Source organism: Lontra canadensis, unplaced genomic scaffold, assembly GCF_010015895.1.
Source record: "Lontra canadensis isolate GAN:19392208 unplaced genomic scaffold, GSC_riverotter_1.0 scaffold4, whole genome shotgun sequence".
In the NCBI taxonomy this organism is placed as follows: Eukaryota; Metazoa; Chordata; class Mammalia; order Carnivora; family Mustelidae; genus Lontra; species Lontra canadensis.
The window spans coordinates 35,712,845-35,726,118 of record NW_022630998.1 but is presented as its reverse complement, the minus strand read 5'-3'; the positions used below and the strand labels follow the sequence as shown (position 1 = coordinate 35,726,118).

At 40.3% G+C, this 13,274-nt stretch overlaps 1 protein-coding gene across 4 annotated transcripts in view; it reads left to right on the top strand.

Annotated features, from left to right (window-relative positions):
- Nucleotides 1-8,632, top strand: part of IQGAP2 (IQ motif containing GTPase activating protein 2) — a 277,729-nt gene extending 269,097 nt beyond the window's left edge. For all 4 annotated transcript variants that reach the window (XM_032848144.1, XM_032848125.1, XM_032848135.1 and 1 more), the window contains 4 exons: nucleotides 21-181; nucleotides 2,249-2,386; nucleotides 3,351-3,459; nucleotides 8,406-8,632. In XM_032848144.1, coding sequence (XP_032704035.1) covers nucleotides 21-181; nucleotides 2,249-2,386; nucleotides 3,351-3,459; nucleotides 8,406-8,519 — 522 coding nt within the window. In that variant the 3' untranslated portion in view covers nucleotides 8,520-8,632. The remainder of the gene's footprint in view (nucleotides 1-20; nucleotides 182-2,248; nucleotides 2,387-3,350; nucleotides 3,460-8,405) is intronic.
- Nucleotides 8,633-13,274: the final 4,642 nt, after the last annotated feature.

The following is a 13,274-nucleotide window of genomic DNA, read 5'->3' as shown; positions in this document are numbered from 1 at the left end:
GCCTTGACTTGTTCTTTTAGGACATTCGAAATCAAAGAATACATCGTAAGCTTCGGAAAGCTGAGTTAGCCAAACTTCAGCAGACCCTGAAGGCACTTAATGAGAAGGCAGCATTTTATGAAGACCAGATTAATTATTATGACACCTACATAAAGACTTGTTTAGACAACTTAAAGAGAAGGTAAGTTAAAATCCTGTGTCTGTTTATGGTGTCCTAGTGTTTAGGGGTATCTGTTCTTCTATGATCCTGGACAGTTCAGCTTGGAAGCAAACTGCTTGCTTTATTTAATAGCCAAACACTAGAACCTCGGTTTTGTGATTTGCCTCTGTGATCTCAGAAGTCAGAAGTGCATTTCGGACCTTTTGAATTGCCCATTGGCATTGGGATTCAAGTAGCTCCGTCTGTTGTATTTTAAGCAAGGGACTTTAACACCTGCAGAAGCACTCTCCTTTCTCCTTTTGTCTGTTTTAGTCAAAGGTGCCTTTGAACACTGATAAAAATTAAAGCTACTCTTGTTTTTTGAATGTTTACAATAGACAATATTAAACTGTTAAATAACTCCTGGTATTTGCTAACAGTGGAAAGCAGCCTAATGATTTTTTTTAAGATTTTTAAAGATCTATTTATTTATTTATAAATAAATAAATAAAATATGTATTAAATAAATAAATAAATAAATAAAATATTTATTATTTTGAGAGAGAGGGAGCACAAGCAAGGGGAGGGGGAGAGGGAGAAGCAGACTTCCTGCCAAGCAGAGAGCCCAATGTGGGGCTTGATCCCAGGACCCTGGGACCTGAGCTGAAGGCAGACACTGAATGACTGAGCCACCCAGGCACCCACCCTAATGATTTAAAACTGCTTAGTGGGGCCCCTGGGTGGCTCAGTCGGTTAAGCATCTGACTTGATTTTGGCTCAGGTCATCATCTCAGGGTCTTGAGGTAGAGACCCCTGTGGGCTTTGTGTTCAGCAGGGAGTTTGCTTGAGATTCTCTTTCTCCTCTGCCCTCCTTTACTAACCACCACCCACCCCCGTACCTGCTCTCTCTTTCTCTCAAATTTTAAAAACCTTTAAAATTGCTTAGTGGTTTTAAAAAAATATTATTGACATAAAAGACAAAATTTGGCAGTTTCCCATTACCCATTAGCATACATATTGCAGATTTTTTATACACGACGTAGCCACTTTTAATGAGTATTCTTTGCTCATAATTGTTCTTACTCCTAGACTAAGGTCAATACTAATCGAATTTTAATTACCCTTTTAAATATGTAATGCAATATTTTCATGTAATCCATATAGTCAAATTGACAGTAGGAAATGGTGCTGTACAGAAGAATCAATTGCATTAATCATAGAAGATTTGATGAAGGGAGATAAGCGAATTAAACCCCATCTATTTGGGCCCCACTGGCTCTGAATTTTAATTCATTTGCTTGCAGCCTGTACATTACTTTTGCTCTGTTCCTGGAAAGAAGGTGTTGATCAACCTAATAATACCCAGTAGAAATAAGATTGTTAGGATTTTTTGTTTGTTTTTGTACTTTGTTTTTTGTTTTTTTCATATTTATTGCAACTACTTGAAGGCATTTTTACAAGGTCTGCAGTTAGGGGAGCTAGATTTGCATTCTAATTTACTCTTATATTATGTGATCTGTGCCCTAGCCCAGTGAACTTCTCTCGAACTTCAATTTTCTCATCTTTAAGGTGGCAGGAGGAGGACTAGCCTCACAAGCATTGTTAGGAGAGGTAAATGAAACCATAAGAAAGGAATCTGTTTATTTCAAAGCCCTATGGAAATGTCAATTTTGCAAATGTGGGGATTATTCATAAAGTACTTAGAACATTGCTGGCCACATAGTATTTATTAAAGAAACTAAAGAAATCTTAGTAATACCTTTACTTAAGAGTATGCAGTTGAGATTAATGAACCAAAGCTGCTTGCAGAATGACTTAATATAGCCATGTAGTTCAACATGCCTGAAAAAATAGAGGGCAAGTTTTATGAAAAATGTTAGTCTATCATTCAAACTTCAGTCACTTTAAAAATAGCTTCCTCTTAGATTTCAGTAGTGAGGTTTTAAGGTCTAGGGAAAATTGTCACCTCCTATTGCAAAATAGAAAGTTTCATATTCAGGGCAGTGAGGCCCAGTAGGAACTGTGGTGGGCACCCCAGCATGCTTACTGCACCCCTAGAAGCCTCTGACTTTACCATCATGATAACACAGTTTATTCTTATTTTGTCAGAAATTCTCGAAGATCAATTAAACTAGATGGGAAAGGAGAACCCAAAGGGGCGAAGAGATCTAAGCCGGTGAGGTACACGGCAGCAAAGCTGCATGAGAAGGGTGTCCTCCTGGGGATAGATGACCTTCAGACAAACCAGTGAGTATGACCCAGAATCTACACCCAACACAAGTGCCCTTTAATCATGCCCATAAAGTCTGACTCTCTTCTGTTTGGCTTCCTGTGGCCTTTGAAGAGAGCTTCATTTGGTCTATCAAGGCTTACCCCCAATTACAGATGATGGGGAAATACACGTGTTGTAATCTCTAGTCTTCCCATCAGACCCCAAGCATCTGGTGCTATGGATTGTAGGAAGTGCCCAGGTGGTCACTGGGTTTCCCATGGCTGGTCCAGTGCGTTTGGATTTGCCAGCCTCCCCTTTCCCACCAAAAGAACTGAATCATATCAGTGAGAATGAAAAGCTGTCTTTTGGTCTAGAATGATAAGGATTATTTACAAGGGCAAGATAGTACCATTCTCATTTCAAAGCCACAAGCTGTGTGCCAACACATGGGTCAGAGCCATGCGGTATGCTGTTGGGGTGTGCATTTGACCTAGAGGGGAAAATGGAAACCCTCCTCTGTAGCCCTGTACCACGTTCCAGTGGATTCTCTATGTTACAGGGACCATGAGTCTTGTGCCCCATCGCTGCTGGGGCGGGGGTAAGCCAGACTCCCCATGTGTGCTGCTTTCTGGCTCCGGCCTTCTCTGCAGACCTGGCCTCTACTCCATTCATCCCTGCAAAAATTCTCCCAAATACACCCACTCAGAGAACATGCTTCATCTGTTTATGTTCTTTAAGAACAGGGCCATATTTTAATAGCATTTCTTTTGTAATAAAGGACCTACTTCAATGCTCTTCGCTACAGTCCCAACAAGAGCCATCAAACCTAGTTTCAGTGAGCAGAGTGGGAAGGGGGATGTTGGGAGGTTTCTGAGACTTCCTTAGAATTTTCACAGTGGACCTCGCACTAAGCATGGAAACTAAGGATTCCGCTAACTTGTGTCAGCTTTACATATAAATTTGCAGTTCCGCACGTGTAAGTGTCCCTTTCTTCACTAGGTTTAAAAATGTTACATTTGATATCATATCTACTGAAGATGTGGGCATCTTTGATGTCAGATCAAAATTCCTTGGTGTTGAGATGGAAAAGGTACAGCTCAATATTCAGGTAAGCTGGGATTTCTGCAAAGTGGGGGGGTGAGTTTTATAATGTGGGTCATTTATTGCCTCCCCTGGCTTATGACCTTCATAACAGTGAGGTTCACCAGAAGACCCCTGGAAGAATTTTTTGCCAATATTAGCTTTTTAAGCATTGATGATTTTTTAAATCTCTGATTTTTCAAAATATTGGAACCTAAAATGCTTTTAGATGGCAAACCATAGTGGCCAGTGTTTCTAAGGCATGTTTCCATTTTTTGAAACTTAAAGCATAACCATGGTATAAAAGTATTGAGAGCTGTTAAGGCTGGAAAGTTTTCTTTTATTAGAAACTTGATTTTTTCCAAGACTACATAGGCCCAGTATTAGAACTTTCCTGACCTCATTTCTCCTTCTTAGGATCACTTTTACATTAGTGTGTTAAATCAATTAAATGCTTAGGGGACACTTGGGTGGCTCAGTCTGTTGAGCATCCAACTCTTGGTTTTGGCTCAGGTCCTAACCTCGCGGTCGGTCATGGGATAGAACTCAGCACTAAGTTTGCTTCAGATTCTCTCTTCCTCTCCCTCCTGCTCGCATGCTCTCTCTCTCCCTTTCAAATTAATCCAAAATAAATAAATTAAATAAATAATATCTTAAATAAATACATACATAAAATCTTTTTAGGGGCACCTGGGTGACTCAGTGGGTTAAGCCTCTGCCTTCAGCATAGGTCATGATCTCAGGGTCCTGGGATTGAGTCCCCCACCAGGCTCTCTGCTCAGCAGGGAGCCTGCTTTCCTCTCTGTCTGCCTCTCTGCCTACTTGTGATCTCTCTCTCTGTCAAATAAATAAATAAAATATTTTAAATAAATAAATATAAATAAAAAATAAAATCTTTTTAAAAATTATCTCCCCCACCTCCCATATGCCTACTCTCTCTCTCCTTCTCTTTCTCTCTCACTCTCTGAAATAAATGTCTTTTTTAAAATATCTGTTAAATGTTTAGGATGATAAGAATGAAAGACATCGTGCAAGATAGTTATCTATAAGTAGACACATGGTGTCTGCAGTCTGAATTATTGCCTTTTTCTCAGAAGAACCACATTTAAGCTAAATACACTTGGAACAGAAACTGTGACCGACATCCAGTTTCCGTGTCCAAAAACCACAACAACAACAGAAAATAAAAGGAGTGTGCAACCAAATGTTTATTTCCTCCCAACCTCTTCTTAATCCCTAGTATAGGATCGGTTAAAAGAAGTATTTGAGGGGCCCCTGTGTAGCTCAGTCAGTTAAGCAGCTGCCTTGGTCTTAGGTCATGATCCCAGGGATTGAGCCCCAGTCGGGCTCCCTGCTCAGTGGGAGAGTCTGCTGCTCCCTCTCTTTCCCCACTTGTGTGCTCTCTCACTGTCTCTGCCTTGCTCTGTCAAATAAATAAATAAAATCTTTTAAAAGGAAGGAGAATAAGAAGTATTTGAGTTTTTCTTTTTCACATTAAGAGATTTTAAATGGAAATAACACCTAAATACCTGGGTCCCAAATTAATGGTAAAGTGGATCCCAGGTATTCTGTATGTATCTACACAAACCATCTTGACAAACCACTGCAGGTGGCAAGTTCTAGCCTCACGGCCTGCGGAGCCAGTAGCCGAGAGCCCTGAATGACTCCCCCACTCCTAGGAGCAGATGCCAATCCCTTCTTTTCTGTCTACCATTCCTTGTAGCTTAAAGAGAAAATTAGGGGGCACCTGGGTGGCTCAGTGGGTAAAAGCCTCTACCTTCAGCTCAGATCATGATCTCAGGGTCCTGGAATCAAGCCCCACATGGCGGGGTGCGGCGGGGAGCCTCTGCTCAGCAGGGAGCCTGCTTCCCTCTCTCTCTCTGCCTGCCTGCCTGCCTACTTGTGATCGCTTTCTGTCAAATAAATAAAATTTAAAAAAAAAAGAGAGAGAAATTGGAACTAAGTATGATAAAGCCATTTAAATAATGGAGTAAATTAGAGTCTAGAGGGAAAATGAAAGATAATGTGCAATTATGAAAAATGTACATAAGGAAACAGTATTGTTTTCTACTTTTTTTTAAATGTCACTAAATGGGGGCACCTGGGTGGCTCAGTGGGTTAAGTCTCTGCCTTCAGCTCAGGTCATGATCTCAGGGTCCTGAGATGGAGTCCCGCATCGGGCTCTCTGCTCCGCAGGGAGCCTGCTTCCTCCTCTCTCTCTCTGCTTGCCTCTCTGCCTACTTGTGATCTCTCTCTGTCAAATAAATAAAATCTTTAAAAAAAAAATTTTTTTAAAGTCACTAAATGTATCCATCTAACAATTTCACTAAAAAGCTTAAGTTACCCTAGATACCACTTAGATAAATATGGAAAGAGAAAAGAATGTGCTCCAAAGTGAATTTTCTTGGTTAGTCATTCTTCTCTAGGCAAAGACCTATCATGTGTTTGACAAGAAAGAAATGATCCAAGGCCAAGCAACATCAACTGGACAGATGAATTCCAAGTGACTAGGAGACACCTGTTCAGAGAGGCCTCATGGGAATTCCTTGGAACAGTGGTGCAAATGCCAAGCTTCATTTGTTCCTTTGTTAAGGATTCAGTGTGCAAGATTAACTATCCATGCCATTCATCTATACACATAATTGATTGTGAAATGTTACTCCTTAGCTGCATACAGGTGGCTGTTATGGCCCAGATTTTTAAAGTCTTTAACATATCACGAGGGCTAGCAACATAATTTGTAGAGCTTGATGCAAAATGAAAATGGACAGCCCCTTATTCAGAATTACTGAGAATTTCAAATTAGTAAGAGCAGAGCATTAAACTAAGTGCAGGGCACTACTAATCATGGGACCCTGCAGAGGTTAATTGTCCCAGCAGCCAGCCCTTCATCTAACAGCTAATAAAATAAGACTTCTGTTTATACATAAAGCCTTCAGACAATTATATTATCACATGAATTACCAAAGAGGACATGATGGCCAGGTCTTCAGTGTGAGACAAGGACTGGCAACAGGACAGAAATTTATGAGAGAATTCAGAGAAATCACTTCTAACATTGTTTCTAGATCCTCTTCTCCCTTCATTTCCCAAAGATGATCTCCTAATTAAATCCCGTAGGTATTGGCAGTATACCTAACAGGGGGGGTGTGACTTAAGTGAAGATGTTCTCCTTGCACATTCTCCGTGCACACATAATGGCCAGTGTTCATCAAGGGCTCCAAGGTTGACTGTCTTCCTTTCCCAGATGAAGAACTGAGGTTCAGAGAGAGCTCATTATACAAGAGGCAGCTGGAGTCCCAAGTTCTCATCACTTGGTTCCATTGCTCCTCTCACAAGACTCCAGTTAATCCTGACAAGGCATGGGTGGCGTACAAAGAGCTTATAGACCTTGATCTCCTATTCCCCAGCAGCAGCCCTGTGAAGTTGGCAGTGTTCTCCCAATTTACACACAAAAAACACAGAACTTCAGAGAGATTGTGTGAAGTTGCAAGGTCATAAAATAGGAAATGGTGAGGTTAAGTCTCAAATCAGATCTTCTATTCACAAGTTTGGTCATCTTCTTTGCTCTCCACCTTGGTGGCCCATCTGATTCCCCTGCAGACATGCACATGTGTCTCTCATCTTGTGTACAGTTGGAGGTCATTGAAGAGGTAGAAGAGGCAACTAAGAACAGCCAAAGTTCTCTCAAAGGTGATTCCAACTTCTGTAGGGAGACTTGTTTAATGTAGGTAAAGCCGTTATCATTAAGAACCAAGAAGTTTGCGGCGCCTGGGTGGCTCAATGGGTTAAGCTTCTGCCTTTCGCTCAGGTTGTGGTCTCAGGGTCCTGGGATCAAGCCCCGCATTGGGCTCTCTGCTCAGCTGGGAGCCTGCTTCCCTCTCTCTCTGCCTGCCTCTCTGCCTACTTGTGATCTCTCTCTCTGTCAAATAAATAAATAATAAAAATCTTAAAAAAAAAAAAAGCCAAGAAGTTTCCAGAGCTAGGAACAAGAAAATGAGGTCTGGGTACTTGGCTGTGACAGCTCAAGAATGATATCTTATATTTGGGAAAGACCCCCTCTCCTGTGGTATTATGAGACATCACTGCTTATCTCATGCATATGCATCAGACCAGTTTCTGATTTTAGCAAGAGTTGATTTCCTTTGTTTATATGGTGGCAGTGCAACACAGAACAATAGACCTGACTTGAGAGGGTAAGGACTTGTTCTCAATACAGGAGCAGAAGTAGCCTAGATCAGGAAGGACTTGCTTTATACAGGGTTCCCCAAATTTCTATCCTAGAACTTCACTACATAACATGATCATTTATCCCCATTTGCACATACTTACTTGTAAAGTCTACACGCTACTATATATTACTATACTCCAAATATACCTTATAAAATACATACACAAAATCTAGATGTTTAAAGAATGAGAAAAAATAAGAATAAATAGAAGTTCTCATATTCTTTTTGCTCCTCAAGGAATCTCCTTGCTTGCTCCACTTTAGAAAACACCATTGTTCTAAAGGATATACTCCGTCTTGCTTGAATATTTGAATTTTGAGTTTTTCAATTAAAACGTATTATATATATGCATAAATATATATATGTATAAATACATATCTGATATTAATTGGAGGTGGTTTTCTGTTATACAGTGCTTATCAATTCTAAAAATCTATCTTCTTCCATTTAGGTAAGTGATTCTCAAAGTATGGCACTCAGACCAACAATGGCATCATCACATGGGAGCTTGTTAAAATGCATATACTTGGGCCTCACCCCAGAGCTACAAAGTCAAAACGTCTGGTGGGTGGGGACCAATAATCTGTGTTGTAACTAGCTTGTGCTTTTAACTGAATGATTTTGATGCATACTCCATAGTTAGGTCAACTGAATCTTATTTTTGTCCCCAGATTCTTCTAGAATTTTTTTAAATGTGCAAAATGTCAAATTTGAGATTTAATGATGATCTTCACAATTTCAGGATTTACTTCAGATGCAGTATGAAGGAGTAGCTGTAATGAAAATGTTTGATAAGGTTAAAGTCAATGTGAACCTTCTCATATACCTGCTGAACAAGAAATTCTACGGAAAGTGAAGTGCCTACAGAAACTTCATGGAATCCGTATCATCTGGATTAAGAAATGAATCTGTTTAATATTTTTGTGGTTAAACATGATTGAAATCACTGCTTATAAATGTGTGATTTTTGAAAAAAAACAAAAAAGACCAAAACTGTTCTGAAGAATGTACCCATGTGCCTTTTTGATAATTTGATACTATGGTAGAATAATCCAAAAAGATGAATTAATGTAAACACTTCCACATTATACTGTGGTCTAGGTACTCTGATTTAAAACTTTGGACATTCCATGATTGGTTTTAAAGTAGGGAGAAAATAAGTTTAGTTGACTAGAGACAAATCTGTAAACCTATTTTCCTATGAAAAAAATTTTAAATGTCCCATTTGAATAATGTAATTCTTCCTGGGTTTGTTTTTGGGTTTTTGTTTTGTTGTTTTTTTGTTTGTTTGTTTGTTTGTTTGGGTCTGTGGAGAAATGGAGACCTAATTATTTGTAATGAATTATTTACACAGATTCTTAGGTCTAAGCCCTACCTTCTGGGAGTTACCAATTTTAAAGAAGTTTTGTGCAATTCAAAATGAAGTTTTTATAAGTAATTGAAAGTGATAATACAATAATACTTTCTGTATAAAAGTATATATTTTATGTGATTTATTCCTACTAAATGAAGTGCACTACTGCCTCATAGTAAAGACTCTTGTTCCCAGAGCCTTTAAGTGACTAAGGAACACCACGGTAGCGATCTTAAGCCCCACGTCAACCTCTCACAGTTTATTTGAATACTTCAATTGGGCCTCTCAACTTTTTGTAATGCAATAAAATCAGTATCTAGATGGTTTTTAAATGTATTCTTTGAAAATTGTTTTATGTAAAATAAATGTTACTGAATTATGTAAATTTGGCTTTTTAGTGGTCTTCATCTAAATCTATTGAGTGGGTAGAAGGTTCTCGGGCTTATCAGGAAAAGAAACAACATGCCTATAGCTGTACTTGGTAAGGTGCAGAGTAAGCTGCTGTGACCAAGAGATCCAAAGGCCTGTGGGTGGAACAAGAGAGAAGTTTGTTATTGTCCAGCAGTTCAAAGGTAAGTGAGCAGGCCCACAAGGTTATCTAGAGCCCAAGCTGGCCATTTGGCTCTGTCCTTATCACTGATTCCCAGCCACAGAAAAGGGAAAGAAGTCCAGGGCCTGCGTGTGTCACTTCTGCTTACATCCGATTGGCCAAAACTTAGTCATGCTCCACATGCTTCAACAGAGGCTGGGAAATGAGTGCCCCAGCCAGGTACCCCATGAAATGCTGAGGTGAGAGGAGGGTGCTATTACTGAAAGAGTGATGGCTGGAGACAGGTTAGCTCTCTCCATGACAACAATAATCCAGACTCTCAGGATGGAATTTGGTATTCTGTTCATTCGTTCTACAGGCTGTATTTTCCACAGGGTTTACAAAGCATTGAGAAAGTGTGACTTATGCACGTTTTACACAAATGAACTTTAAGTGTGAGGCCAACAGAATTTGGAAAGTTCAACTTTTTTAAAAGTAGAATCTGCCCCATTAGTGACCATTTCCAGCTGTATGTATTTTCAACAGAGCGAAAATGCTCTTTGTCAAAACAGTGCTCACTGTCTTAACAGTGAGTAGATGTTGGGGGCGGGGGTTGGCGGCGTGTTAATGCAGTAAACCTTAACACAGACCTGCATACCTAAAGGAATCAAATAAACATATGCTTGCATAGGTGTCATCTTTTGAATAAACCTTGTCCTCCCCTGCAGCTTCATTACATGAGAAACAGGAGCCAGGGACGGTAGAAGCTAGGTTAGACTTCCTCCCTTGCGATCCAGGAAAGATTGTTAATGGAAATATGTCAGAGGAGCCTAAATTAAGGAAAAATTGCTGGGAGGCAAAAGTTAATGTTTCATAGTATATTTGAAGGGAGTTTGTTTCATTACAACACTAAGCATTATGCTTGAATATTATCTGGATTAGTATAGACCTTTGTATCCTGCCAGTACCCTCAAGGAAAGAGGTGAATGTTTTCTCTCCATTGGCCCACAGCATAAGGCTATTTTTGAAGACACTACCAATGGCTACTTGAGATTGTTGAGGCACATGAACAAAGGAATAACTGAGAAGGAGAACTGGGATGAAGAAAAGGAGTGAACACGAAGAAGCCAATGGAGGTATGGACGTAGGGATGGTTGCAGCCAAGGCCCAGGGTCCTCCCAGAAGGACTGAACCCCAAGCCAGAAACAGTTGTACCATATAATCCTGAGCCACTAAAGACTCTTAACCATTGTAGAAGAGGAAAAATAATTTTCCCTCCCTCCTCCTGCGTTTGTGGCTGAGACACACTGTAATAAAAAAAAATACCAAGACAAAAACAAATGCAAGTTTAAAATGCATGCCTCATGTATACATAGGAAATACCCAAGAAAACTGAGAAAAACTCCTTGAAATAGCCCAAGCCCTCACCTTACTACCTTCAGCTAAAGACAAAAGAAGGATATCGGGGGCACGGAGGGGGGGTAATTGATTGGGTGGGGTAGGGGGAGAGACAGTGTTGCACTTCAGGGGAAGGTGAGAAGAGGAAAAGTTTGGTGAGATTGACCTTGCCTGGAAGATAAGCCAGGTGAATAAGTGATGTCCAGCAGTAACTCTCTTCCTGGTACAACCTCCCTTTCTAATGTAAATTTTCTTCATAAATGTAAATTGCCGTTACAGAAGGATAACTTTTATTTTCAGAACTTCTCTTGTGTCAGCAGTTTCACGAAATAATCACTTCAAAATAAACCCTGTGCCAAAGAGGCCTATTTTGGAGTGGAACATTCTTTGAAGTCAGCCTTCTCCCCAGAGCTCATCTTTCCCTACTCTGTGAGAATAACTTTTTTTTTTTTTTTTTTTTTGCTTTTGAAACACTTAGCCACTGAAACTGTAACTTGATTAAGTCTAAAGCTGGTTCCTTGATTTTGATGTATGTCCAGCCATGTTTCCAATATTACAAAAATGGTCTTTGGTTGGAAGATTGAGAGTTCGTGTTCTCGTGAACTCCACTTTTTAGCACCGAGACATGAAAAAGGGCTTAAGCTGCATTCTAGCTACTCTCAAAGGATGTGTTCTAGTAATCTCCAAGAGGGAAAACTTGAGCCTATTTTAATATTCTGGAAGTTTGTGGTGAAATAGAGACCAACGCAATATGACCATTGTCTGACAAAGTCACTGAAAGATCAGAATCGTAACATGTGTGTTAGTGTGTGTGGGTGGTGGAGCCCTAATTAGAGGTGCTATTCATGACGTGATTTTTAAGACTTTGGCTGTGGTTAAGCAGGGATTTGTGGTACTCCTCAAACATTCTAAGAGGTGAACCACGGAACTCTGAATGTTGATAGTTGATTGTATTTTAAGAGATTCTGGGGAACATTGGATCCTATACAGCTGATCAGCTTTTGAAAACCTGTTACCTCTGTTACTGAAACCAGCATTTGGCTAACAGGTAAGATAGAGCCCCTGAAAGTCATCCTCTAAGCTCCAAAGGACAGAGAGTGAGTGTTTCAGCCACTGCTGTAAGTCCAGAGCCTGGCAGTGCCTTGTAAATGGCACAGAGGTGGGGGATAAAAGGCTGCATCCATGTTGGGTTAAGAAGGAGTCAGACCCCACCACCCCCTGTCCCTCAGGAGTCAAAGGCTTGCTTCAGCCTGACCCTTGTATGAGGGCAGCACTGAGTGATTATCTCGTTCTCATAGGGGAGGCAATCTCCATTCAGTGTCCAAATAAAATAGCTCATACAGATGCCTCCTTGATAAAACGTGATTTCTGGATGTGTCCATGAGAGTGTTTCCAGAAGCGATTAACGCTTGAATGTGTGGACTGAGTAAAGAAAGATCCCTTCACCCCTGTAGGCAGGCATCATCTAATCTGTTTGGAACTCAAATACAAAAGGGCACAAGAAGGCAAATTCTCTCCCCTTTCCTCTCCCCCTCCCCTTGAGCTGAGACTTGTACCATTAGCTTCCAAGAGGAAATTACTAAGGAAGTTCTTGGAATATATTGTCATCTTTGGAGGCTTCAAACACCACACTGGGTGTAGAGATTACTTTCTAAAAAATGAAAATCTTTGGGGGCACCAGGGTGGCTCAGTCAGTTGGGCATCTGCCTTCGGCTCAAGTCATGATCCTGGGGTCCTGGGATAGAGCCCTGGGTTGGGCTCCCTGCTTAGAAGGGACCCTACTTCTGCCTTTGCCCCTTCTCCCACCTCGTGCTTCCTCTTTCTCCCTCCCTCTCTCTCTCTCTCTCTCTCTCTCAAATAAAATCTTTAAAAATAAATAAAAACAAAAATATTTTAAAAAGGAAAAAAAAAGCAAAAAATACACTATGTTGGGTGAAATAAATTGGACAAAACTTCAGATAAAATTGCATTAGAAGGGGGTGCCTGGATGCCCCAGTGGATTAAAGCCTCTGCCTTTGGCTCAGGTCATGATCCCAGGATCCTGGGATTGAGCCCCGCATTGGGCTCTCTGCTCGGTGGGGAGCCTGCTTCCTCCTCTCTCTCTGCCTGTCTTTCTGCCTACTTGTGATCTCTGTCAAATAAATAAATAAAATCTTAAAAACAAAGTGCTCTAAAAAAATTGCATTAGAAGAATAAAATGCTGTATATACATACAAAAGTATACCATAAAAAGTTTAAAAACAATTACATATATGTATACCAATCAGGTAAATCTAGAAAAATGAAAACTACGGAAGTATTCCTAGAGTATGTTACTCTGTAGATATTTA